Genomic DNA, 23,831 nt, shown 5'->3' on the forward strand with positions numbered 1-23,831 from the left:
TCTATCACAGGATAAATGTTGGTTTCTGACAAATCGTTTGACAAATAATTTATTTTCCATATTTTTAGAATAAAACTTTCTCTCTCTCCAAAATAAATATTTTAAGCAAATTTAACGCAAAATAAAAACAAACAATAGGGAATGCAATAATTTTTTAAGTTTTAATTCTAATAATCATTGTAAACTTATTAAAACAATAAGAGAGAATAAATATATACTATGATATTTATACTTATTGTTAGAAAAGAGAGGTGGAAAGATGGATTATTATGATTTTAATTATTCATAGTTTAATATTCAACTTGTTAACATAATAATAAATCCCTATCATTTACGTGAAAATTATAATTTATTATTAATTTATTATAATTTAGAAAAATAAGTATCAGAGAAAAGAGAAAGAATGAGCTATATATGATTTTACAGTTACATTTCTTTATTACGTAACGTGATATATCGAATTTAATAACGACTATAATGAGTCGCGTTATCTAACGTTACTTACATAGTATAGTAATAAGGTTGACAACTTAACATTGTCAGTAAAATATATCTTCTCGTCTCGGTATTTTTAGCAAAAATAAAGTTTGCCGGACTCACATCACCCGCTAAAAAACTTTCCCTGCAGGGCCAACTTTTGATCTCCCGCCAATTTAAATTCTGAGATATCGGGAACGTGATAGGCAAAGGAAAGATAATACAAATAGAAACTTCACAAATTGAAATTTTAGAAATTTCAATTTTCTTTTCTTTTCTCATTTACAGTATAATGGAAATTACTATCTAAAAATTAATTGTTCTTACAACTCATAGATGATATTGGAATATTTTTGTGCATACTAAAGCATATACAATGCATGTACGATTTTTGTATATTTTAGCTATTTATTATTTTAATTATCAATTATTATACATATATACAAATATAATAATAATGATAATAATAAAAAATAATTGAAACAAATGGCGCATTGTATGCATAAATATGTGCTAAAATACAAAAAGGCATTGTCGATAAATGGTTGCGACTTCGTGATTTCAGCCTTTAAAATGAATGTAGATGACAGCACCAAGCAAGGTTTGATACTGTGATAAGTGCACCAGAGAAATGGCGGGAACTGCTTTCATGTTCCTCTGAGATTCTTGCTGTTAGTAGCATGTGGTGCAAAGTATGATAAATTGTGCAGATTGATTAAAATGGATTACAAGACACGTAGGCGTCATACAATTGTCACCGATACAAATGCTCGTGAAAATAATTATCCTCATGATATTCAAATGTACGATGTGCCCCCAGTGGGTGAGATGTCATTGGAAGAGTTTCAAGAGTTGGGGTTTGACAGATTAAAAGGTGACTTTTTGATACTCTATAATTTTGCACATGTAATTGTTAAAATAATAAAGCTTAATTATTTTCAACTTTACTACAGCATTACGATTGGTGGAGACAACAAACTGTAGAGGTGATTTAAAAACATTGGAAGATCGCAAGAAAGCTCTGTATGATTCTTTAAAATCTGATGGACTGAAATACTATGCGAATCTATTGTACGCTGATGGATCTAATCCACAATCAGAGGAGCATTTACAGACAAGAAAGAAAGATCATATATCACATTTTATCTTGAGACTTGTTTATTGTCACGATATGGAGCAAACTAAATGGTTTATTAATCAGGAGGTTGAATTCTTTAAGTTAAGATTTAGTTCCTTAGAAAAGAAGGGCATCGAACATTTATTGAGTATTAGTAACATGGATTGCGTACCTGTATGTTTTATTATATACTTTTTTTTTTATAAGATTACAATGTAATATATTAAATTCTAATTTAGTAATTAATATTTTTTAAGATTTCACAAAACGAAAAATTAGAGGTGAAAGAAGAACTTAGTTTATCATCTGGGAAGGTTACAAACATAGATATTGTAGATATTTATAAAGTGCCTTTTGAGAAAGTCATCGATTTAGTCAGAGGACGTAAAGTATATCTCAAAGCAGGGATGGCATATGTCACCCATATGGATCTGAGTTCAGTATTCATCTCTTATTTTAGAGAGCATCTAATTGCAGGATTAGGGGTATGCTTATATTCTTTTTTATATTTTAATTTCAAAGCAAAAGATTAAATTCGATTAATTTATATTATATGTTTTGCAGAGTGCAAAGATCTTTTACGATAATATATCTGACGATGAAAGATTGACCAGATACTTAACAGGTCTTCCTTCGGCTTTCTCTGGAATGGCGCGTGTCGTGTGGTCAACCACAGCTACACCTATTGATAAACTGCATGATGTATGAATCCAATCGTCATTCGACTTAGAAATTGTAATTCCTTAAATTTGCTTAATTTTTGACATATGTAAAATTTGTAAAATTTTTAGTTATCCAAAACATCATATCCAATGTGTATGAGAACACTTCATGAAGCACTTTACACCGACAGCCATCTGAGGAACTCAGGACGTATGCAATATGGGTTGTTTCTGAAAGGTATAGGTGTGACTTTAGAAGATGCTTTACGTTTCTGGAGAGATGCATTTTCGAAAAAAACAGATGGAGCAGCATTTGACAAAAAATACGCATACTCTATTAGGCATTACTACGGTAAAGAGGGAAGGCAAACCAATTACACGCCGTACGGCTGCCAGAAAGTAATATCTAGCTCTGTCGGACCTGGAGAATATCATGGATGTCCTTTCAGACATATGGACCGTGATTCGTTGTGCCAAAAGTTAACTAGTTACGGAGTATTTGCCTCTAGTAAGAATTTTAATTTTTTTTCTATTGTAAGACGTTCTTACGTTCAAAACTTACATTAATGTATTTTAGATATGACGGAAATATTAGACTTAGCCAAGGATGGACAATATCACTTGGCATGTGCCAAGTATTTTGAAGTTATGCACAACAAGCCAGCAACCAAACCACTTTTACATCCAAATGCATACTTTGCTGAAAGTCGTGCAATTTTGACTGAAGACGATAGTAAAGGTAAACAAAAAAATAAAAGAAAAAATTGTATGCATAAGAATGATAAAAATGCTTATAACATTTTATTTGCAGATTTCGACAACAAAGATAAATTCTCTCAAAATACAATTAGAACTCCCGGAGACGTATCTTCAAGAAAAAGTGATAGACATTCTACGCCTTCTAGAAATTCGGATTTTACTGGCACGCCAAAAAGAAACGCAATCGACACACCTTTGAGAAAAGTCCAGAAAACAAATTACTATACACCTTCAAAGAAGGCTAAAATGACTCCAGTAAATATCGCAGAAATGCTAAATGATGAGGATTTTACAGATTTTATGGATGTAGATCTAGTGGATCAAAAAAGTTAACAAACAATTGTTCTGTATTATAAATTTATTTCTTTGAATCCACTTTGCAAAATTTCTTCAAATATGTATTTTTTATCCTATTTATCAATATTTTTAATAATTGTTCAACTACGTTGATCTTGTAATAAATATTATGCTTATAATTTATGTGATGGAAGTACACATCAAATGTGCGTGTGCGTGTTTTGATTTTTATATAATTAATAACTGACTTCTTTCTCGATCATAATTTCAATAGTCGAGTTCGTGATATGAAAGTTCGCAAAGTGTATGCACCAATCGAAAAAGTCAATAGCTACATATAAGTTCTATGTAATTATACATAGCTATTGACCTCTTTCAATCGGTGTTTCGGTAAAAAATTGGCACTAACATCTCGCACCATCGATTTTACCAGCCTCTGTAAATTATACTTGTGCTGCCAACCCCAATCCTGTCGTGCTTCGCTGTCGTCGAAAACTTGCGGCCAATTTTCGGCTGAAAAATCACGCGTCAAATTATAATAAAATTTTTAATATTTAAGTATCTTTACATACACACGTACGCTACATACCGATATATTGCCGTTTATCTGGCTTATAAGTAATCTTTAAATCTGGTATATACTTGAGGAGTTCTGTGAACAATTCCTCGGGCGTGAAGCTCATGGCTGTGACGTTATAAACTCTCCTACGGAGTAATTTATCGGGTGTGTTTAAAAACTGAAAGAGCGCCGACAGGCAATCTTCGATGTATATCATTGGCAGCATTGTGTGAGGCTCCAAGTAACACTCGTACCTCCTGTTTAACAGTCCTTCGTGGAATACCGCTACAGCGTAATCTGTGAAAGATATAAAAGAGAAAGAAAGATTTATCGTAAGATCGTTGAAATATGCAGAATACGACGTCTGTTGGAGAATGAATAAAACGAGGAATGTAAAATTTTTCAAGACAGACGTATACCGAAATTTCAAGTCACTATTCTTGAAGAAATTTGTAGCCATTCTGATGATCTATTTTGCTCTCTCTGTATGGAATTTACATTTTCATTTTTCTTATTACTGCATCCTACGCAGCTGAAGTTTCTCTAGAAAAATAATGGATGAGAGACGATGGAGATTTATTTTGTCAATTTGCGAAATGCAGAAGGAGGATTGAATAAATAATGTGTTTTTGTGAAAAAACATGTTTATATAACAAGTCGCCTCAACGTTAAGGCCAAGACTCCTGAGTAGTCGCCGCGGCCATATTGGAATGATGACGTCAGAAGGGAGAAATGACGCCGAGAATTCTTGCGTGCCATTTTTAAATAAAGAGATATTTTAAAGAAACAAGACTACAGATCGCTTTAGTATACTCGTAAAATTGTCCGAAAACTAAGCTTTTCCTTTGACAATTAATAAATAACTGTAAAATGAGTGTCAAAGTAAGCCTAGTCATACGGGAAAACATGTAGTTTGACAGCTGTCGAAAGAAGTGGAAAATGTTCTTTTATAATACTTAACTTGCTAAGCTTAGTTTTCGGACAATTTTATAAGTTTCACAAATACGTTACACATCACAGCATTAACATAAAGTAAATAATTAAAATAGTAAAATAGTATTAAATATTAAAATATTAAAATAGTAAATAATTAAAATGGCACGCAAGAATAATTTGGGCTGGCAAAACGTCACTTTTCACGCCTCATAGTTCATCGATTTGCAACGTGAGGCGCTGCATAAAAATTCTGATATATGGGTAACATGCTGGTAACTTGTAGCTAACACGTAACATATATATATCTATTATATAGTGTAGTAGAAAAATACTTGAGCAAAAGAAGGGCGCAATGCTCAGCCATTTCCAAAAAAAAATTTGATTTTAATAATATTTAAATAATATATTTTTTTATATACAGCTCCGTTAGGTCGATTATCGAGAAGGCCACGTAGCTCCGGCATTAAAGCGGGTGACTACCACGCATCAGACCCGGGTTCAATTCTTGTCCCTGGCACTTTTTTTCTCATTCTTTTTTATACAATCTAGCAACGAATATTTATTCATGTAAAATAATGCATAAAATAATAAGGTTGTAAGTTTAACAAAAATTATGCCCAGTTTCGTGAATAAATTAAAAGAAAATTGCCTTCCGAAAATGCAAATTAAAAAAAATTTAATTTGATTAACTTTATTTTACATGAATAAATATTCGTTGTTAGATTGTATGAAAAAAGAATGAGAAAAAGAGTGGCAGGGACAAGAATTGAACACGGGTTGGATGCGTGATAGTCACGCGCTTAACTCTATCTAAGACTAAAATCACGTGCCCGAGCTACACCGCCTTTTTCGCTAATTGATATAACGGAGCCAGATATATGGAAAGCCATATTGTTTAAATCATTTTTTTGGAAATGGCTGAGCATTGCGCTCTATCCCTTCGCTCAAGTATTTTTCTAATAGAGTACTACACTATAAAAGCCTTTTTCAATTCGGTAATCCTAAAGTCGCGTCCTCCCCTGCTAGTCACAGGAACGTGCGCATCATAAAATATAATAGCACAATACTCTAGTAGTAGAGGTTCTCATTAAAAATTTTCTATTCGATATTTTATTTTGTATTAATAACAAAAATAATTATTATTCTATTATTAATTACGTATATGTACGTTCTATAACAATTCAAAATATTTATGTTTTATGGTTATCAAAGTATTGTGCTATCACATTTGTGATACGCACGTTCTTGAGACTAAGTGATGCGCTCCTTAGTTACGATTTACGATGCGGTGATGCGTTGCTAAGGAGCGAGGGATAATAGGGGAGCAGCGAGCAGTAGGCGTGAGCTAAAAAATCCAGTCGAAAGTTACATATAAATCCCAGTTCACTTATATCATATATGATAAGTCGTTGAGCAGGGTTCTTATTCTTATCGCAGCATCTTTATCCCTATGTTGCCACCGTCAACTCGGAGTTTCACGGTGACTACTCAGGGGAGCCTTAATGTGCGAATGATGATTCTTTATGCATCGGAAATTAAGGAAAACGGAAAAAACGATTTCACGAACCAGACATCGAGACTCGATGCATTATGCATTGTACTTGAAAAACGATACATATACATAATTCAATGCATGTTTGTATGCAGTTAACTTAATCGCGATTAATGCTCTAGTTCTTCACAAAAAAGGTAAAAACCTCTATCAATTTTCAGTTATCAGCCTGACTTATATGTGATATTAAGCGTTTCCTAAGCATGAACACGATTATCCTGTTACGAATCGAAAAACTTGAACACGCAAGCGTGGCACGTGTTTTTAATTTGAAAAACATCTCATTTTAATATTTAAAGATGTAAACATGTAATTACGTTGTCCGAGGAAAAAGAAAACCATATAAGATGTCGTTTTTTTCGTTTTCTTTGATTTTTGATGCATGAAAATTATTATTCACACATTAATTAACGTTGAGACAAAATTCATAGTCCATTTCTATATTTATTAAGATCGTCATAAGTCTTGGATTCGTCTTAAGATTCCATTCAATAAAATAGCCGCGTAGCATTCTAAGATCATCTTAAATATAAGAACGGACTATAAATACCGTTCAAAATAATAAAAATATATTTTTACAAAAACATATTATTTATTTAATCATCTATCTACATGATTCACGCTATGCGTTTATTAACGTTGCCTTTAGTAATTTTAGATTATATTTGTTTTGAGAAATAGCTCCAAAATTTTCACGTTTAATTATGTTTTAATTTTATACATCAGAGATAGTGAAATGTGCGATACAAAGATCCTCACCGGTGGTACCGCCGCCGGGTGGATCGCAGCTGATTACACCGGGGAATCGAAGACACCGAAAATCGAGACCGAACCGATGATGATAATATTCTCCTAGGAGCTCGGCATGGACCTTGCTGACGCCGTAGATCGTACGTGGTCGTTGTACTGTGACATTCGGAGTCGGATTCCTCGGCGAATCTGGACCGAACGCACCGATTGTCGACGGTATAAAGATCCTCAGCTTGTATTGCTTCGCTAACTCGATGACATTGTGCATTCCTATCGCGTGCGAGGGAAAATAATAAATCTTTAAAATATCTAATATCGATTCGAAAACAGTCGATTTCTTTTTCTTTCTTCAGGTATATATGTCTGCAAATCGCAGAAAAGTACGCGATACCATCTATCGCGTTTCAACTACTGCCCGTCCGCTTTCTCTCCCGGACACTTTTTTCCCTTCGCGAACGCGTTAGAATTGTTATCGTAATGACAAATTCACTCGTCACAACATTCCATTTCACTTGGACGCAGTGCGCGGAAAGCCGAACATTTCACGCGAAAAATGCGAGTTCCATTAAATAATGAAGCGAAAAAATAGAAATACGTATATTTTTCTATTAATAAGATGCCAAAAACATATATTTTTATGCACGTACTGATATGTTAAAGTTTTTTTTTTTTTTTTAATTTCTTTTATTATTTCTTCAAGTACTGTTAAACTTCGAATGGATTCTGCTCCCCTGTCTAGATAAAGATGGATCATTTTAGCTTCTCTCACCTTCGATATTGACTCTCACGGCTAACGGTACGTTTTGTTCACCAACAGCACTAAGTAAAGCGCTGAAGTGGATGAGCCAGTCGATCCTGTAGTCGACAACAATTTTCTGTAGACCCTTGAAATCGAGGATATCGGCAAAGACGAAGGGCCCGTTCTCCAGGCTCTCCTCCGTCGGTTTGATAATGTCCGTCAGTATGACATTCTCGTTACCGTAATTCCGACGAAGCAACTTCGCGCATTCCGTCCCCAATTGTCCGAGGCCCCCTGAACAGAACATTGCGTTTTCATTCGACGAATACAGGCTTTGCACTTTTATTATAAACGCGGAATGGAGTGTGATGTTACTTTGTCCTTGTGTAATACTTTTCGATAAAATCTCGAGAGGGAAGCAAAAAAAAAAAAAAAAAACACGTGATTTAATTTACGAAATATTATTATTTTTATTTCTCGGATCTTTTTTAGATAAGTCATATCCAATGATGAATCAATGAATTATTGTCATAAACTTCGTTAAATAATATCTATTACTTTCTTAATGAATTGTAAAATAAAAAATACGAGTATATAATCACGTTTTATCTTTTAATTATGGCAAATATATATATAATCAATTAAATCAATTTGTCGAATTATGTAAATTTATTAGATTAATTCATCGAAAGCAAATATATATAATATTATTTAATTATATCAGTGGTCACCTGTTATCAGTATCCTCGGCGGTTTGACTGTATTATTTGTATTAATGCACTTGGTGCTATTGTTTTCTTTGTAATTAGAATTGTCCGACATGTGAAAGGTCGTGTAAACATTTCTCGTGAAGCAAGACGAGAATCGAATCATACTTTTATACAACATTATTTTATGAAATAATGTAGCACGATTCGCGCACGAAAGATAACAGATCTCACAATGCTGATAACAGATCTCACAATGCTGATAACAGATCTCACAATGCTGATTGTACTTTTTATTTGTGATTTTCAACGGTTTTTCCACAAAATCTTTATTTAAGATATCAGAGAAACACATAAAAGTATATCATTCGCGGGATATTACAAATTATAAGTCTACTATATCAAGAATGAATGATTTTACAAAGAGTTTCGTAAAGGTAAAGAATAGAAGGATTTAATCCTCCTTCGCTGGTGGTCGATAAATAACTGAGAGCCTTGAGAGCAATAATTCTATTATACCAGAGCCTGTTTTCAAAACCAGTTAGAACGGATGCTGCGTGTGATAGGCACGCTACATAAGACTTTTAAACGCAGCATTTAATCTTGTTTTCTCAATTCTATATGAATATATATCTATTCTTTGCCACTCTAGATACGTCTTTCATTTGCAATTATAAAGATTCGGGTTCTTCTCATCTGCAGCAAGCTACATCATTGTACATTAAAACACGGTATAAATGTGTTTCGATTTATCTTTCGAGATTTATTTATACGCGACATTGATTTGATTTATTTGTACCTATTATTTATCACATTTTTATATTTTTTATGATACTTCTCATTTCCTTAATTAACTTTTAGCTTTTCTAATATATCCAACGTAAATTTTGTATAAAAAATGATTTCATCAAAGTCATACGTGAAAAAATTGGATAATGACAATAAAAATGAGTTTCTCTATAAAATTCTCTTATAAATACACAATCTTAAATGTATAATACAATAGATTTCTCTTAAATGCATAGTTCAATGTGTAATTCAATAAATCGTTCTCATATTACTTTTCACGTACTCGATTTTGATCGACAATACAAAAATTTCTATTTTTATATTGATAAATTAACACATATCTTTATTATTTCTAATAAATATCTGTCGTCAAGTACTGTTTTTTTTTGGTCGGAGAAAAGCGAGTTGAAATTTAAATTCAGAATACTGTTTACGCGTCATTCACTCGATGTTCCTACGATGTTTGTCTGCATTTATCGGCAACGGAGGCTTGACAATACGAACCAATAGCGAGACGATCTTTTTCTTATACGATTCTAAACCCGTTATTGCCGTAAGTTCCATATCAAAACGTTGGAATATAAAGTTACGCGTGAATGCTATATGAATATCTCGATAAAAGAACTTGTGCAACAACATATATCTTCTATCAATTGCTCTTTCTTCTGTAGAATAAGTTCTCGTAAATTTTTATTTACAGGCACGTGGCGATTTAAATATATGTATCACTTTCAAATAGACAAGAGAATTCTAGAATTTTAAGACCGTTATTTTTGAAATTTAAATGGGCGCACAAATCTTCAAGAATGTGAAGTTACTGTCATTACTGTGACAAATAGATTATTACAATTTTTTACTAATAAGTTTTATTTACATATAAATATTATTTGTTTATAATAGTCGCAACATACTGTAAGATTAATATAATTGGCAGGCATAAATTCGAAAAGTGCAATTTATGAATTTTCTAATTCAAAATGTATTGACCACAAATTTTTTCTATACTTAACATGCACATAATTAATATTATAATTAATATAAATGTGTATTAATATTATATAATATTGATATATTTTATTATCTATCTTGCTTATATATATATATATATATATATATATATATATTTTTTTTATATAATTTCTCTTTAGCTAGTCCACTTTTATTGATGATAGTATTACATATTTGTCTATATGCATTAAAATCATTAATTTATTGTATTTTTGGAAAGTATAGGTTGTATGACTAATTAATGTTTGGCTTTATAATTATTGAATATTTCTTACAATTAATTCTTTTCTTTTTTTAGATTTTCTCTATTCGATGGGGGTGGTTCGATTCTAGTTGCTTTATCAGGTGTGCGAGAAGGAAAATGAAAGGAAAGAGATTTTTCACCGATCGCCGAATTACATTCGGCGATCGGTGAGATTCGTGGGGAAAGGGAAGAATTCCTGGAAGCGTGTCTTCACGGTGGCTGGACACGCGCTTCGCAATTCTCCTTGCGTCCTTCCCGCCACACCACCGTCATCTTCTCCCCTCAAGTTTGTGCAGACCACCACGCTTTTGCGAACAGCCTCTTCGGTGTATTTAGTGTGCGCCCGTAACGAGATCACGAAGAGTCGCGCTCTCCCAATCGAGAGTAAGATAAAGTAAAATAAATAAATCGGTCACGCATCCCTCGAAAAAGAAAACATTTTTATGTGCGAAAAGATCAAGTGAAACTACTTTTCATTTTTTTTTTTTGTGGAGATTTGGTTCTTACTAAAAAAAAAAAAAAAACGCAGATTTCTTCAGGATTTTACAGAAGAATTAGTTCAGCAAACAACGCTGATGTAAAAGGTAAAGAGAGAGAAATTTTTATATTAGATTTGACATCTTCTTTAATCAATTTTGATAACATGGTGATCGATTTGTTTGGAGAATAAATCCTATATAAATAAAGGTTTTAATAAAAGTAATTAAATGTGTGAAGACATTTTTTATAAAACGTAATTAAAGATCCATTATTTGATTAAAATTCTCGTACTGTCAACGACCCGCACATTCAATGATCGCTTGAGGTGCATCATTATAAAGGTGCACAATCTTCGCATTACATTGCAATTACATAATGACACGAAATTATCATTCGCGGCAGAAAATGAGATGTACGTACGCTCGAGGATCAGTGACGGCAAAATATCAAGGAAGTAGGGATCGCTTTCACTAAAATTATGTCTTATTGTGCCTTATTGTTTGATCAAAATTTAGGATTACGACGATAACGATGGAACTAGAAGACAATTAATTGCCCTTGTTATTAATTCTTACGTTATCTAATTCTTCTCGTATATTTTTTGTCAAAATAGTAAAATACAATGTTTTTCTAAATAAACATCGTATACGTAAATATAGATTAAACTTTATTGCTACCAAAAATACTTTTTATATCATGCGTTACAAAAATTTTATATAAATATTGATTGAGGCAATTAAAAGCGATTTTCAATACTTAGCTTCCTAAAATTTTAAACTTCTACCCAGATTTTCTATTCCACGAATAGGTACTCATAATGAAGAACGTGCTTGTCTCGATAAAAACGGTATCTTCAAAATTACAGCATACATAAGTAATTTTTATTTTACCATCTAAACCTGAAAATGAAACGATGATACTCAACATACTCGCGGAGGCTTTCGAAATGCGGAAGCAGTCAGAGAAACGGCTCTTTCCATTGATGCAACAAGGCACAATCTCGGATCGTTTATCGCATATATGGACGTTTTTCACGTGCGAATGATTTTTCAGGCCGTCCGATTGTTTTGCCTCTTCTTAAAGACCGGCGTATTATGAAATCCTTGCGTTCCCGCGTGACAAAATCTCTGTAGTGAACGTCTTTCTTATCTTTCTACACACACGCTAAATTGCGATCTTTTTTTACATCGGCGATTATGCAAAATATTATATCGCATATTATTATTCGCTAATGAGCAAAGTAGAGGAGGCAGAACAAAATATTATCCGATTCTTCTTCTTCGATTTTTTATACAATTGTATAATTTTATAATATTTTATATTTGACATTATATTTCGTCGATAACTTATTAAGCGAACGAGCGCTGCGTGCTTGTAAAATATCCAACAATTTCTCCGACTTTCTTTTTCTTCAAGGTGCGAATTTTTAATTTTTGAATCGTTCTCCGGTTCTCTATTCGTCGTTACTATATAGACACATCAAGAGAGCACTCGCGCGACGGCAATTATTACGGACAACGATTGTCCTAGCGGTCTTTAACTTTGCTTACGGTACGGGGCATCAATTTTGTCGTCTACGACCGTGACTTGTGTACACGCGTATACAGATGCTTAGGACGTCGCGCCCAGGATATAGAGGCATACCGTGACGTTCGTGAAGGGCTCTTAACGCCTTAAAAATCTGACAATTATCGGTCGTTATTTCATCTCGCCGTAGACGAGGAAACGACGCAATTATTTTTATCGCGTGTCTCGTCACGTGTCGAAACTGTTATTTTTTTAATGGCCTTTTGGCAATAAATTACATTCAATGCGTAAAATGTGCGTATAAGAGCGATCTCATAACGCTTCTGAGGTTGAAGGAAGTTGGGAAAAAGAATGCGTGTCTTCATGTTACTTAATTTAAAAAATAATTATTTAAAAGAGTTTTGAATAAGTGTAAGATTTAGTTATCAATTTTTAAAACGTATCGAGAGTTTCATAAATTGATTTACTCAGCGTTCGATTTCTTTAATTTTCCTCCAAATTCGTATTCGTTCGTTTGCGCGCGAACGTATGTTCCAGAAAATGCGAAACTACTGCTCGTAGACTACGGTCCAGATGCGCGATGATGAGGTCGTCGGAAGACGGTGGACTTTTGATAGTCGGCTGGCTTCTGGTACTCCGTTCCATCGGTGCCAGTGCTCAGTTAGATTCCGATTACGGATGTCCACCTCAGGAAAGGATACTGCCCTGCAGATGCTCGACGCGCGATATGGAGATTCAAATATGGCAAGTTAATGAGAGGATATTAATCCCGTTTGCAATGAACAAAATGCCATAATAGATTCGCGCGCAGGTGCAGCCACAGTGAGTTACCGAAGGTATTGGAAGGCCTGAAAGCGGTCAGTCACTACATGGACCAACCAGTGGACGAACTGATCTTGGAAAACAACAACTTACCTAGTTTGCCCGGCAAGGTATTCGCGACCTTGCGAGTTTTGCGCCTGATGCTGCGGAACAATCGACTAGAGAGGGTGTCGTCCGGCTGGCTAGAGGGTTTGCACGATTCTCTACTGGAGCTATTTATCGTCGAGCCCGATTTGCGGTCTTTACCTGTGGACAGTTTGGAGAATCTGCAGGGTCTCGAGGCGGTGACGCTGCAGAGTCGCGTGATGAAACGATTGCCCAAGTTCACTGGTTTGCCGAAGCTGAGGTACCTGCAGATCAACTCCCCAGCCTTATTGGAACTAGCCCCGAGAAACTTTCGCGATATTCCCAACCTGGAGCAGTTGCACGTGTTCGGTAGCCCGAGGCTGACGAGACTGGAGGCCGGCCTCCTTCGTGGTCTACCCCGACTGGAACTGATCAACGTCACCGATTCCGGAATCCATTGGATTCATCCGCGGGCCGTAATCGATTTGCCGGAACTCAGGGAGATATCGCTGGTCGGAAACGCGATAGTCGATGCCGGTATGGTCGGTCGGGCGTGTATGGATCTCCCGTCGTTGTCGCTGTTACATCTGGATCGGAATCGCATCAATCGCCTCGGCGAGGGCTCCTTCGTTGATCTCCCTGTCTTATCGCGTATTTATTTGTCGCGCAATCACATTACAGAGATATTCGCCGGGGCTTTTCAACGGGTGCCGGCTCTCAAGTCTATAGACCTAAATCACAATCTGATTCACCGCATCCATCCGGAATTCTTTCCGCATCGAATGGGAAATGCATTGGAAGAGATATGGCTGATTAACAATGACCTTAGTCATGTGGCTGAGATACGATCAGTGCTCGAAGCTCTGCCAAGGTTAAAATTTTTAGACGCCAGTCACAATCAATTAGAGGAAATACCCTTCGGTGCTCTAAGAGGCCATCCCACTTTGGAGAGGCTTCATCTCAATCATAACAGGCTGGCATTTTTGCAGAGAGAAACATTCACGGCGATGCCGGCGCTCAGAGAGCTCAGACTGAAGAATAATTCCTTGTCGAATCTCCTGGAAGCTCCTTTCTGGAACTTACCAGCGTTAAAAGTAAAAATTTTGTTGCATTCCCTAAACATTAGTAATAGAAGCAAAAGTTTGAATTTTTTATAAATAATTTGAAATAAAATTTTAATTCTTAGAAATCACACTCTTTTGATTGAAGTATCAATAATATTCCATCATTTTCAATTAATTACCTGCCTAATTTCAGGGTTTGGATCTTTCGGAGAACTATTTCCGTCATATAGAGCCGCGTTTGTTCGATAATCTACCGAATCTCAGACGACTGGATCTTAGCGGTAACGCTATTGGACTCATAGAACCCGAGTCCTTTCTCAACACCCCGACGATGGAACACATCAACGTTTCCAGAAACGCCTTATCCGTTCTTCATCCCTTGACCTTCCGACATCTGACAAATCTATACGAGTTAGACGTCGGCTGGAATCGTATGCTGGAATTGGTCCCTGGTTTACCAAAAGACATCGAGCACCTTCACATGCCCATGAACCGTATCGTCGCTCTGCCGATCGTGTCCTCTCAGGATCTAGTTTTACCTGCCCTACGATCGCTGGATCTAAGCGCGAATGGAATCGAGAGAATTCTGCCCGGCACGCTGGCCGATCTGTCAAACTTGAGAAAATTGAGTCTAGGCTATAATACTCTGAGAATTGTGGACGACGGCGTTTTCGATGGACTCTCGAGATTGGAACAGTTGGACTTGAAATACAATCGATTGGTCACGTTGCACGGACGAAGCTTTCGCCCTTTGAAATCGCTAATGGACGTGAATCTTCGGGGCAATCGAATGGAAGTTCTACGACCGGATATATTTCAGGAGAATACACGATTACAGAGGATTGATCTGAGCAGAAATAATCTCGCTCAAATTCCTCACGCTACCTTCGCCAACACTAGGTAAGAGTTTTAATGGTTTTCATTATTGAGAATTTACAGTAAAATATAAATTTGCAACTTATTTTTAAATACCTTAATAATTTGTTATTTATAACATTTTATATATTTGTTTTTCTTCAATACATACATATATATATATATACATACATATATATGGTAAATATATTGTATATTATATATCGTCATGTAAAAAAATATCGATTTGTATTTCAATTCTTAAAATTTAGTATATAATGATAGCAATTGTGTATTAACAATGAAGGCAATTCTCCCCTCCTTTGTTACCTCGTGTTTTAGTGAAAAAGCAGTTTCACTCGTGGTTACTTGATTGCATCACTCTTAAATTGGTACCTAGAAAGTTCTTCGTGCACACGCTAATATCTCTTTCTTGTCGTTGTGTAGCATCGGCCTGGCGTGTCGACTAATTTCGGAGTAACTTGGTTCGCTTTTATACATAATTTTATTTAAACTCGTTCATCAAGTTTAATTTTATTGCATCGAAATTTAATCGCATGTTCTTTCACAAAAGCGTACTCTAATATAATATACTTTAATCGAATTTAAATGTAGATGTAAAACATGTGGATAAGACAGAGATAGCTCTTTAATAACAATCTATTTATATTAAATTTTATTTACGATAAATTTACAATAAACCTTCTTTCGTCAAAGTTGGTTCAAATAACACCGTAAAGAAACATTAAAAAATCATCCTAATCTCTTACACATTTTGAAATGTCTTTTTGGAAAAGAGAATAGATCGTTTAATTTCCATTCCATACCCACAAAATGACAATAGCAATGTCAATTACAGAGACCTTCGTGAACTATACGCCTCGCACAACACTTTGACCGAGTTACCCGGATCGTTGCACGGTTTAAAGGTTCTTCGAGTTCTCGACTTGAGCTTCAACAAGCTGAACATTCTATCGCCGGAAACGTTAAGCAGCCTTTCGTCCTTGCTCGAGCTAAAACTTGTTAGAAATCGCATACGAGAATTGCGGGAGGGCGCGTTCGACGGGTTGCCGCGGCTGTCCCTGATCGATCTCGAGGATAACGATCTTAGAGTGATCGAGAGGAACGCGATCAGAGCCTTACCGGAACTACAGGCCGTCAGACTCGGCAGGAATCGATTACAGGTAATAAATTGTACTTGGTTTTTTTAGAGTCTCATTCAATAAAACTGAAATAATTTTTGTTTGATGAAGATAAAGAAAACTTTGGCCTTTGAATAATTTACTTTTACTTCGTTAGATGCGATTGAAAAATTTAAAAAGCTTTAAATGTGTGAGCCATGTAAATACAATGTATAATATTGTTGACTAATTTTTATATAAAAAATATTTTATATATAAATATTGAGCTAAAGAAGCGAGGATCTAACGCGTAATTTTCTAGTCTATCCCAAGCGGCGCTTTCACCGAGCTACCACTGCTGCAGAGTGCGGAATTACAGGAAAATCGAATCCAGGAAATCGCTAATAATGCCTTCATTAACGTGCCACACTTGCTATTCCTTAATCTAAGTCATAATAATCTGCCGGGATTGGAGTACGTCGGCTTGGAAAGTCTACACTCGCTGGAGGTTCTCGATCTCAGCTACAATCGTTTATCGAGAGTCTCAAGCGACAGTTTGGCAGCTATGGAGTGGCTAGTGGAATTAAAGGTATAGTAAAAAAATTTCACAATATAAATTTCAAGACATAAAATATATCACGTATCTCTCTTGCTTCGATATATAAAAAAAATTCGTACTTTCAAAATATTTATGGGTGTGTAAAGCAACTGCACAATTTGTGAAATATTCATTTTATGCGAGAACTAATCTGTAAAGAATTACAAATGAAATGGCTAGAGCACGAGAAGCGCTTCGCTAATAAAGGAGAATACTTTCTCGTCGAGAGTGAAACTCTTGCGTGAACCATGGTGCGAGACGAACCGTTCTGCTGGCGGAGCAATTATTCGTATACTTGCATCGTTAATTAGGGTAGATAGCCGAGGCCGCGTTTTACATAGGCCGTTTTCCTTTCTGCATGCAGATGGACAACAATCGGATTTGCGCCGTGCACGGTTCGCCTTTCGATGACATGCCGAGATTACGGGTATTGAGTCTGCGAAGCAATCGAATGACCGCAGTTTCCGAAAATGCTTTCAAAAGACTCAGATCGAACATTGCTGTTCTGGATATCGACGGTAATTCGACATTAATTAAATCAATAAAAATATAAAAAAAAATTAATCAAATTAATTATATTTAAAATAAAATATGTTGATTCACGACGGTTTCTCTCAATAAAAGCATCGCTCAATATTTGCATATTTTTCCATACGTCTTTATATTTACATCCTTCTCTTATTTCCGAGAAAGGAAATCCATTATCCTGTTCTTGCGGCATGCTTTGGCTACGAGGATGGCTGCAGCAGGCTTCCTCGGAAGGTCCTAGATGCGCTGACGGCTCTCTTTTTAGAGAACTCAGATTATCGCGTCAAGATTGCCAGCGTGAGAGATATGTCGAACAGGTCCATCCAGGATGCGAATCTGAAATGATTAATGTTGCAACGCCTTCGATTTCTTCATCTGGTAAGCCACTAATAGCCGAAATAAAAGAAATTAATCACAAAGTAAATTCAGAAAAATTAAATCTCATATTTATCTATTATTTAAAAATTATGTTATATTTTTTACATAATAGTATGTTTTGTGATTATACTTTAACTATTTTAAATATAATTAATTGATTAATTCTGATGTCATTGCATTTATAAATTTATAGCAAATAATTGCCATATCTTATTGCGATTTATTAAATTATATTGAAACTTGTCAGCGTTTGGAGTTACAGAGACGGTGCCGTTGTGGATGAACCTAAAAGACTCGTCAACCCAGAAGCCTTCCATTTCCCAGGATTCCGATTATCTATATGAATATGTGGACTATCAGGACAACGGAAGCGACACGAGCACATCCGCGTCGCCGTCCAGTGTGTCTACCATCAGTGTACCCACTCAAACCGTAAACATCATCCCTCCGTCATCGCAAACGCAGAAGCATCAGATCCAGAGGAACGAAACGTCACCGGTGAAAAAGAACCCTATGATGCCACCGTCACCCAGCAGCTCCGGTTTCACCTTCTTTGGTCTACCTCTACCGAGCATGAGTTTCGATTTGTGGGGAAATTCAAAGAGGAAAACCGAGAGGAAGGAGTCCTCGTTGACGCCGGATAGGCCCAGGCCAGGACGTTACAGATCATTCCCTCCCACGGAACCGGAAATTCACAGGGGTGGCTTTGTGCCGCTGCCGCGTGCCCAGAGCGGATTCGTGCCGATCGCCGATCCTAGATTGATGTACGAGAAACAGGAGGCGAAGCGCGACAACATTTCAAAGTCATTGAATGCGAGCAATAGTACGCGAATGCCGGAGGAACGTCCACGGAAAAGCGGAAACAGCACCATCACCAGGGTGGAAAAGATCATCTCCAGGGTCGGAAAACCTCGGACGAGTTTTCGGGAACGAGAGGAGTTAACCACTGCACCGACATTCGACCGATCGACCGATTCGAACAATTTCAATTCTCGTAAGATTTTGCCCGACGTCAATAAAATCAAGTGAGTAAAAATCGTTCAAATTATTTTTTCTTGCAATATTCTAAGTCTAACACATAATCCGGTAAAAAGGGATATTTTTTAGACACTTTGCTACAATTCTTTTAATTAATTTTCATTAATGGTTTATAATTTTAAAAAATACGCATGTACATGTATATCTTGACATTTAAAAAAATTGTTAAATTGTTTAAATTTGCTACTGTTATCGATATTCATTCCTGGCTAATTTTTTTTGTATTATTTTTTTTCATTTAGTTCTGACGTGTTCAACGCAACGAAAAGTAGTGCACCGATAATTGTGGAGGACTCGTCACAGGAAGCTCACGTAACGTCAGTGTCCACCGAGATTTACGAGGACGAGAGTCTAGAAGTAGACTCGAAAGAAGTTAAATTCATCGAGAAACCACAGGTGGAAATCGCCAGTAGAATAATTTGGACCACACCTAAAACGATAATAACGGAAACGGGAAAAGCTATAATTACCAAGGATATTGTGACGGCAGCGATGGAGGTGGCACCGTCACAAGAAAGCAACAACAAAGACTGGGACATTGAAATATCCGAATATGAAAGGAATTCAACTCAATTGAGCACTACGACTGACTCTTACGATGAATCTGGTATGCTAATTGATTTTAATAAATATTTTGAAATGTTTGACACATTTAATATCAGATACACTTCATCATTAGATCGTTTGGCTGATAAATCTGCAATCGTCAGCTAAAAAATAAAATGTTAAATTAGCAGACAAAAAAGACAATTTTGTTACTGATTTGTGAACCTTTGATCCTAATTAACAAAAAATCTAATGCCAAGAATCCATAGAATTTTATTTCAATAAAAAATCGGCTTTATATTCTTATAAAACTTCGTGACTGATAGATACATTACATCACGCAAATGCAATAGAAAGAAAAGAAAGAATTTTAATAAATAAAAATTTGTTATTATTACAGACAATCCGCAAGTGGCAAAAACAGATGTGCCGCACTTCTTTGTAACCACGACATCCTCCACATCAAATCCGCGCCCGAGAGAAACCACGACTGCGACTTCTCGAGGAACGGAGGCATCCGCTTTGTCCGCGCTTCTGATCCCGGGGGGACAACTACCGTCTGCGGGGCCCTTGGGAAATTTACGTCCACTCGGTAGATCCACAATAACCAAAGTCCCATCGCCGTACCTTAGTCAAAATGCCGAACAATTGCGGGAGAGACAGAAATCGGTCGCTGCTCAGAGAAGCGCCGAGATAGTCGATCACACGACGACTGAGATCCAGAACGAGGCGTTCGTCATTGACGAAGAGGCCAGGGTGCTAGACGACAGTCCTTTCAACTGGTACTTTCAACATTATAATGATACGAATTTGGAACCTTATGTAGGTATAGCTTATAGCGGTGCCGCGAAAATCGATGCGTATCGATGGTTACTTTTACTTGCTTTTAGAATCTTAATATAAAGAGAGATGTGGAATTCTCTCGTAGAAAGAAACCTATTAATGGTTTTTATAAATAGATAAATTTATATATTGCTAAAGAGATAAAGACGAAAGAGAATTCATAAAAGATAACATACATTGTAATATGAATGAATACCGCTATATATCCCTCAAATCACAAATCATACATGTATGTATAGGCATACTGTAAAGATAATCCCGTACGATGTATACAGTTGAATTACATATGTATATCTATATATATATTTTGTCCGAGAACTATTATATGTACAAAGATCATGCTCGTAAGTGTTTATATATATATATATATATATATATATATATATATATATATATATATATATATATATATTTTGGTAAGATATATATAAAGCATTTCTATGATAAATTAATAAAGAAAACTAAGCAAATAATCATTTACTAAAAACGTAATACTTTCTCTTTTTTAATGGGACGACTTGTGCATTTCCTAAGAAATATGTTATCTATGATATCTATCATAAATGCTGTTAAAATTTTAAATTGTTTCAAACATATCTGTGACAATTTAAAAACATACTTCTTTAACATCAATCAATCTAATGATTAGGAGAATTAATGAATGGATGAGATTGAAAACAGATATGGAAAATAGCCTCGTTTTTTATATAGTACTATTGTTTATATATATCAATGGATTGTTAATTAAAACATTGAAAATATAATGGTTAGAATGATATTCTGTAAAAATGTCTTAATCCTAAATTCTTCGGTATATTTACTACACCATTCATTACATTCAAAATATAGAAGTGTTAAGTTTTCTATTCTTCTTTGTGCCTAATATTTTAAAAATTCACAGAATTATGCCAGAATAATTCAAAAATCACACAATATGCCGTTGTAATACATATTTAAACTGTCATCATTATTTATAAATGGGATGTAATTCTGTACAAATTGTAAACAGACTTGCTTATTACACACAGAATCGATAATCGTCCTCAACTTTAACAGTTCCAATCTTGCAATTGAGCAATGCTCTAATCACTGACTTTTAGCTTTCGCCTTTTCCTCTCCTTTTTTCTCTTCTTCTTTTTTCTCTTCCTTCTTTGTATCTTTCTTTCCATCCGTTTCTTTTTTCTCAGCATCACGATTAGTCAGCTTGTTGTTGATCAAATTATGTAATGCCACTATAGACCTAACCAGAGCTGCTAGATATACAACTAGCATTTGATCATTTGTCTTTACATATAACGAATCAACGAAACTACTTTGAGTCATATCTGGTAATAAATTGAATATGTCCTGAAGCTGGTAAACAATTTGATGATTTATAGGTAATTTTCCACTGCCAACCTACAAAAACAATTTATTTTCGGATATAATCAGACAGTAATTAATAACTGACTGAATTATTTTCTTCCATAAATCAATATATACCTGAAGCAAATAATCTCTAATTTCTCGGATTTGTTCGTGAAGACCTTTCAAGCCAAGTAATTGATTTGTGATTCTTTGACTGAGTGTACCAACTGTGGTATCTTTGATATCTCGCAATAAATGCTCCACTCCTACCTCTTCGGCTTCTTCAGCTCCAATTTCACTTGGGATGTGTTCAAAAGTTTTAGAGGTAGGCGAACCATCCTGTGGACAGACTTTTTTATTATATATATATTTTTTTAACAGATAACTAGATAATGTATATATAAACATACATCGTGTACTTCTTCAACTGCTTGATATGCCTCTGTAGGAAGTCCGAGATCTTTTGGTTTGGCATCAATAATTACCAAGACTGAATTGGCGCAATATCTTCTTATTAATTCGTTAATGGCAACATCATTTTGATGTAGCTTGGGTCCAGTATGATACCAGCCTACAACTTTCTCACGAGCTAAAAATCAACAAATATGGAATTGTAATAAAAAAATCCTTTCGTATAAATTTTATAGAACTTGCACACATTATTCACAAGTCTTTACCATTGACTTTCTTGAACATTCCGTACATATTTTCCAGATAATCGTGATCAAGGAACCATACACTTTTATCCTTGTCATCCTCATCAAAGGGTACTAAAACACGTAAATTTATTTTTTAATACTTTACTAAACTTTAAAAACATTTACTATTCAATTTTTAATACATTTTTATACCAGAAAAATTATCTTATTGTATATACAAAACATTTCAAATAATATTGTAGATTATTTGTGAAAGTCCCAACCTGCAAAACTGTTTGATACGTCCAAGATTCCCTTAGCCCTCCAGCAGCCTAAAAGTACACCGACCACTCTCTTTTGGTTTCCGATTTTTCCCATACGATTAAAATGATCCACCACGCTCAATAATACCAGCGGGTGAACCACAACTTTCGTTGTCACAACCTCTTGACTCGGCATTTTTAGAAGCAACTCTGAAAACGATACACAGAACACAGACAGTGAAATCACCAGCCGCCACTAAACACGGTCATTCGAAGATGACAAGAGTGGCATGTAGCATATTGTACCAGGGAAAAGTTTGAGAGAGGCCATGCCGTTGTTTTTCGAAAGACGCTTTTTCTAGCTCCTACACTAGCGTCATCTAGATTCATTTTAGAGCCGGTGGAACTACATGGCCAGATTTACTTTTCGGTGCTACGATAAAACGATCGGTTGGTGCATGTCCGTGCTAAATACATAATTGTAGATAAAAAATGCAGTGAAATATTATGGATTTATTAATGTTTTATTAGTTGCGCGTCATATTTTGTCATTCTAGTATATACTATAACGATAATAAGTTATAATTGAAATATTTTTATGTATATGCGCATGTAAAATGAAATAAATTTTCTTAATAATTCTTTTCCTAATTTTTAAAGATAATGTGTAGAAGATATTTACGATAAATTGCTTTGACTTTTTTTTATTCTTAAAAGGAAAGTATTAAGCATTTTCAGCATTATTAAATCATGTTTGTAATTTACATGTAATTTATATGTTTGTAATTTTTTTATAATTATATTATTTAATTAATTTTTTAATTTATGGATTCATTTGGATGCATTTCTGCGCATCAATGCACGTTAAAAGCTATTATATAGACAAATTTATGTAAGCATAATTAATTTATATCTATATTTTCTTATAATTTTGATAGCGTTAATTAATTTTTTCACAATTGTATGATTGTCGGTGATACTATCAGCTGTCAGATTTTCGCAAAATGTTATAAATTATCAAAAAATTGTGATATCTTGTGCAATATTGTTTTTTTAGCATATAAAATGTTAAGTGTTTCTTCTATCTTGTGGAATTCCACTTAGAATTTTAATTAAAAAAT

The 23,831-nt window shown here is 35.0% G+C and overlaps 4 protein-coding genes across 8 annotated transcripts in view; 2 read left to right on the forward strand and 2 right to left on the reverse strand.

The window, feature by feature from the left end:
* Window positions 1–3,371, forward strand: part of LOC138942554 (DNA primase large subunit) — a 52,744-nt gene extending 49,373 nt beyond the window's left edge. For 3 of the 4 annotated variants that reach the window (XM_070312855.1, XM_070312857.1, XM_070312856.1), the window contains exons 2-7: window positions 1,043–1,351; window positions 1,431–1,768; window positions 1,852–2,079; window positions 2,159–2,296; window positions 2,386–2,764; window positions 2,834–3,371. In XM_070312855.1, coding sequence (XP_070168956.1) covers window positions 1,198–1,351; window positions 1,431–1,768; window positions 1,852–2,079; window positions 2,159–2,296; window positions 2,386–2,764; window positions 2,834–3,348 — 1,752 coding nt within the window. In that variant the 5' untranslated portion in view covers window positions 1,043–1,197 and the 3' untranslated portion in view covers window positions 3,349–3,371. The remainder of the gene's footprint in view (window positions 1–1,042; window positions 1,352–1,430; window positions 1,769–1,851; window positions 2,080–2,158; window positions 2,297–2,385; window positions 2,765–2,833) is intronic. The other variant, XM_070312858.1, reaches the window with a different exon arrangement.
* Tdh (L-threonine dehydrogenase) lies at window positions 3,365–8,899 on the reverse strand. Of its 2 annotated transcripts, XM_070312869.1 has the most exons (6): window positions 8,580–8,899; window positions 7,879–8,142; window positions 7,119–7,379; window positions 3,902–4,168; window positions 3,694–3,825; window positions 3,365–3,642 (listed from the first exon to the last, which is right to left on the reverse strand). In XM_070312869.1, the coding sequence occupies exons 1-6, from the start codon at window positions 8,734–8,736 to the stop codon at window positions 3,572–3,574; spliced, it is 1,152 nt and encodes a 383-aa protein (XP_070168970.1). In that variant the 5' UTR covers window positions 8,737–8,899; the 3' UTR covers window positions 3,365–3,571. The 2 variants fall into 2 exon arrangements, with proteins under 2 accessions (XP_070168970.1, XP_070168972.1); XM_070312871.1 differs by having other exon boundaries at window positions 3,365–3,825; window positions 8,580–8,892.
* Window positions 8,900–13,183: 4,284 nt separating this feature from the next.
* Atk (artichoke) lies at window positions 13,184–20,522 on the forward strand. The gene is made up of 10 exons (XM_070312929.1): window positions 13,184–13,347; window positions 13,415–14,585; window positions 14,749–15,455; window positions 16,270–16,594; window positions 16,854–17,120; window positions 17,494–17,647; window positions 17,823–18,035; window positions 18,283–19,060; window positions 19,316–19,680; window positions 20,020–20,522. Exons 1-10 carry the CDS (start codon window positions 13,184–13,186, stop codon window positions 20,520–20,522), a joined length of 4,647 nt encoding a protein of 1,548 aa, XP_070169030.1.
* A 677-nt stretch (window positions 20,523–21,199) lies between these two features.
* Window positions 21,200–22,985, reverse strand: Rpn8 (regulatory particle non-ATPase 8). The gene is made up of 5 exons (XM_070312854.1): window positions 22,732–22,985; window positions 22,487–22,579; window positions 22,220–22,398; window positions 21,945–22,148; window positions 21,200–21,860 (listed from the first exon to the last, which is right to left on the reverse strand). The coding sequence occupies exons 1-5, from the start codon at window positions 22,904–22,906 to the stop codon at window positions 21,549–21,551; spliced, it is 963 nt and encodes a 320-aa protein (XP_070168955.1). The 5' UTR covers window positions 22,907–22,985; the 3' UTR covers window positions 21,200–21,548.
* Window positions 22,986–23,831: the final 846 nt, after the last annotated feature.

Source organism: Polyergus mexicanus, unplaced genomic scaffold (assembly GCF_030449975.1).
Source record: "Polyergus mexicanus isolate NDT 795.1 unplaced genomic scaffold, iyPolMexi1.0 SCAF_23, whole genome shotgun sequence".
NCBI lineage: Eukaryota > Metazoa > Arthropoda > Insecta > Hymenoptera > Formicidae > Polyergus > Polyergus mexicanus.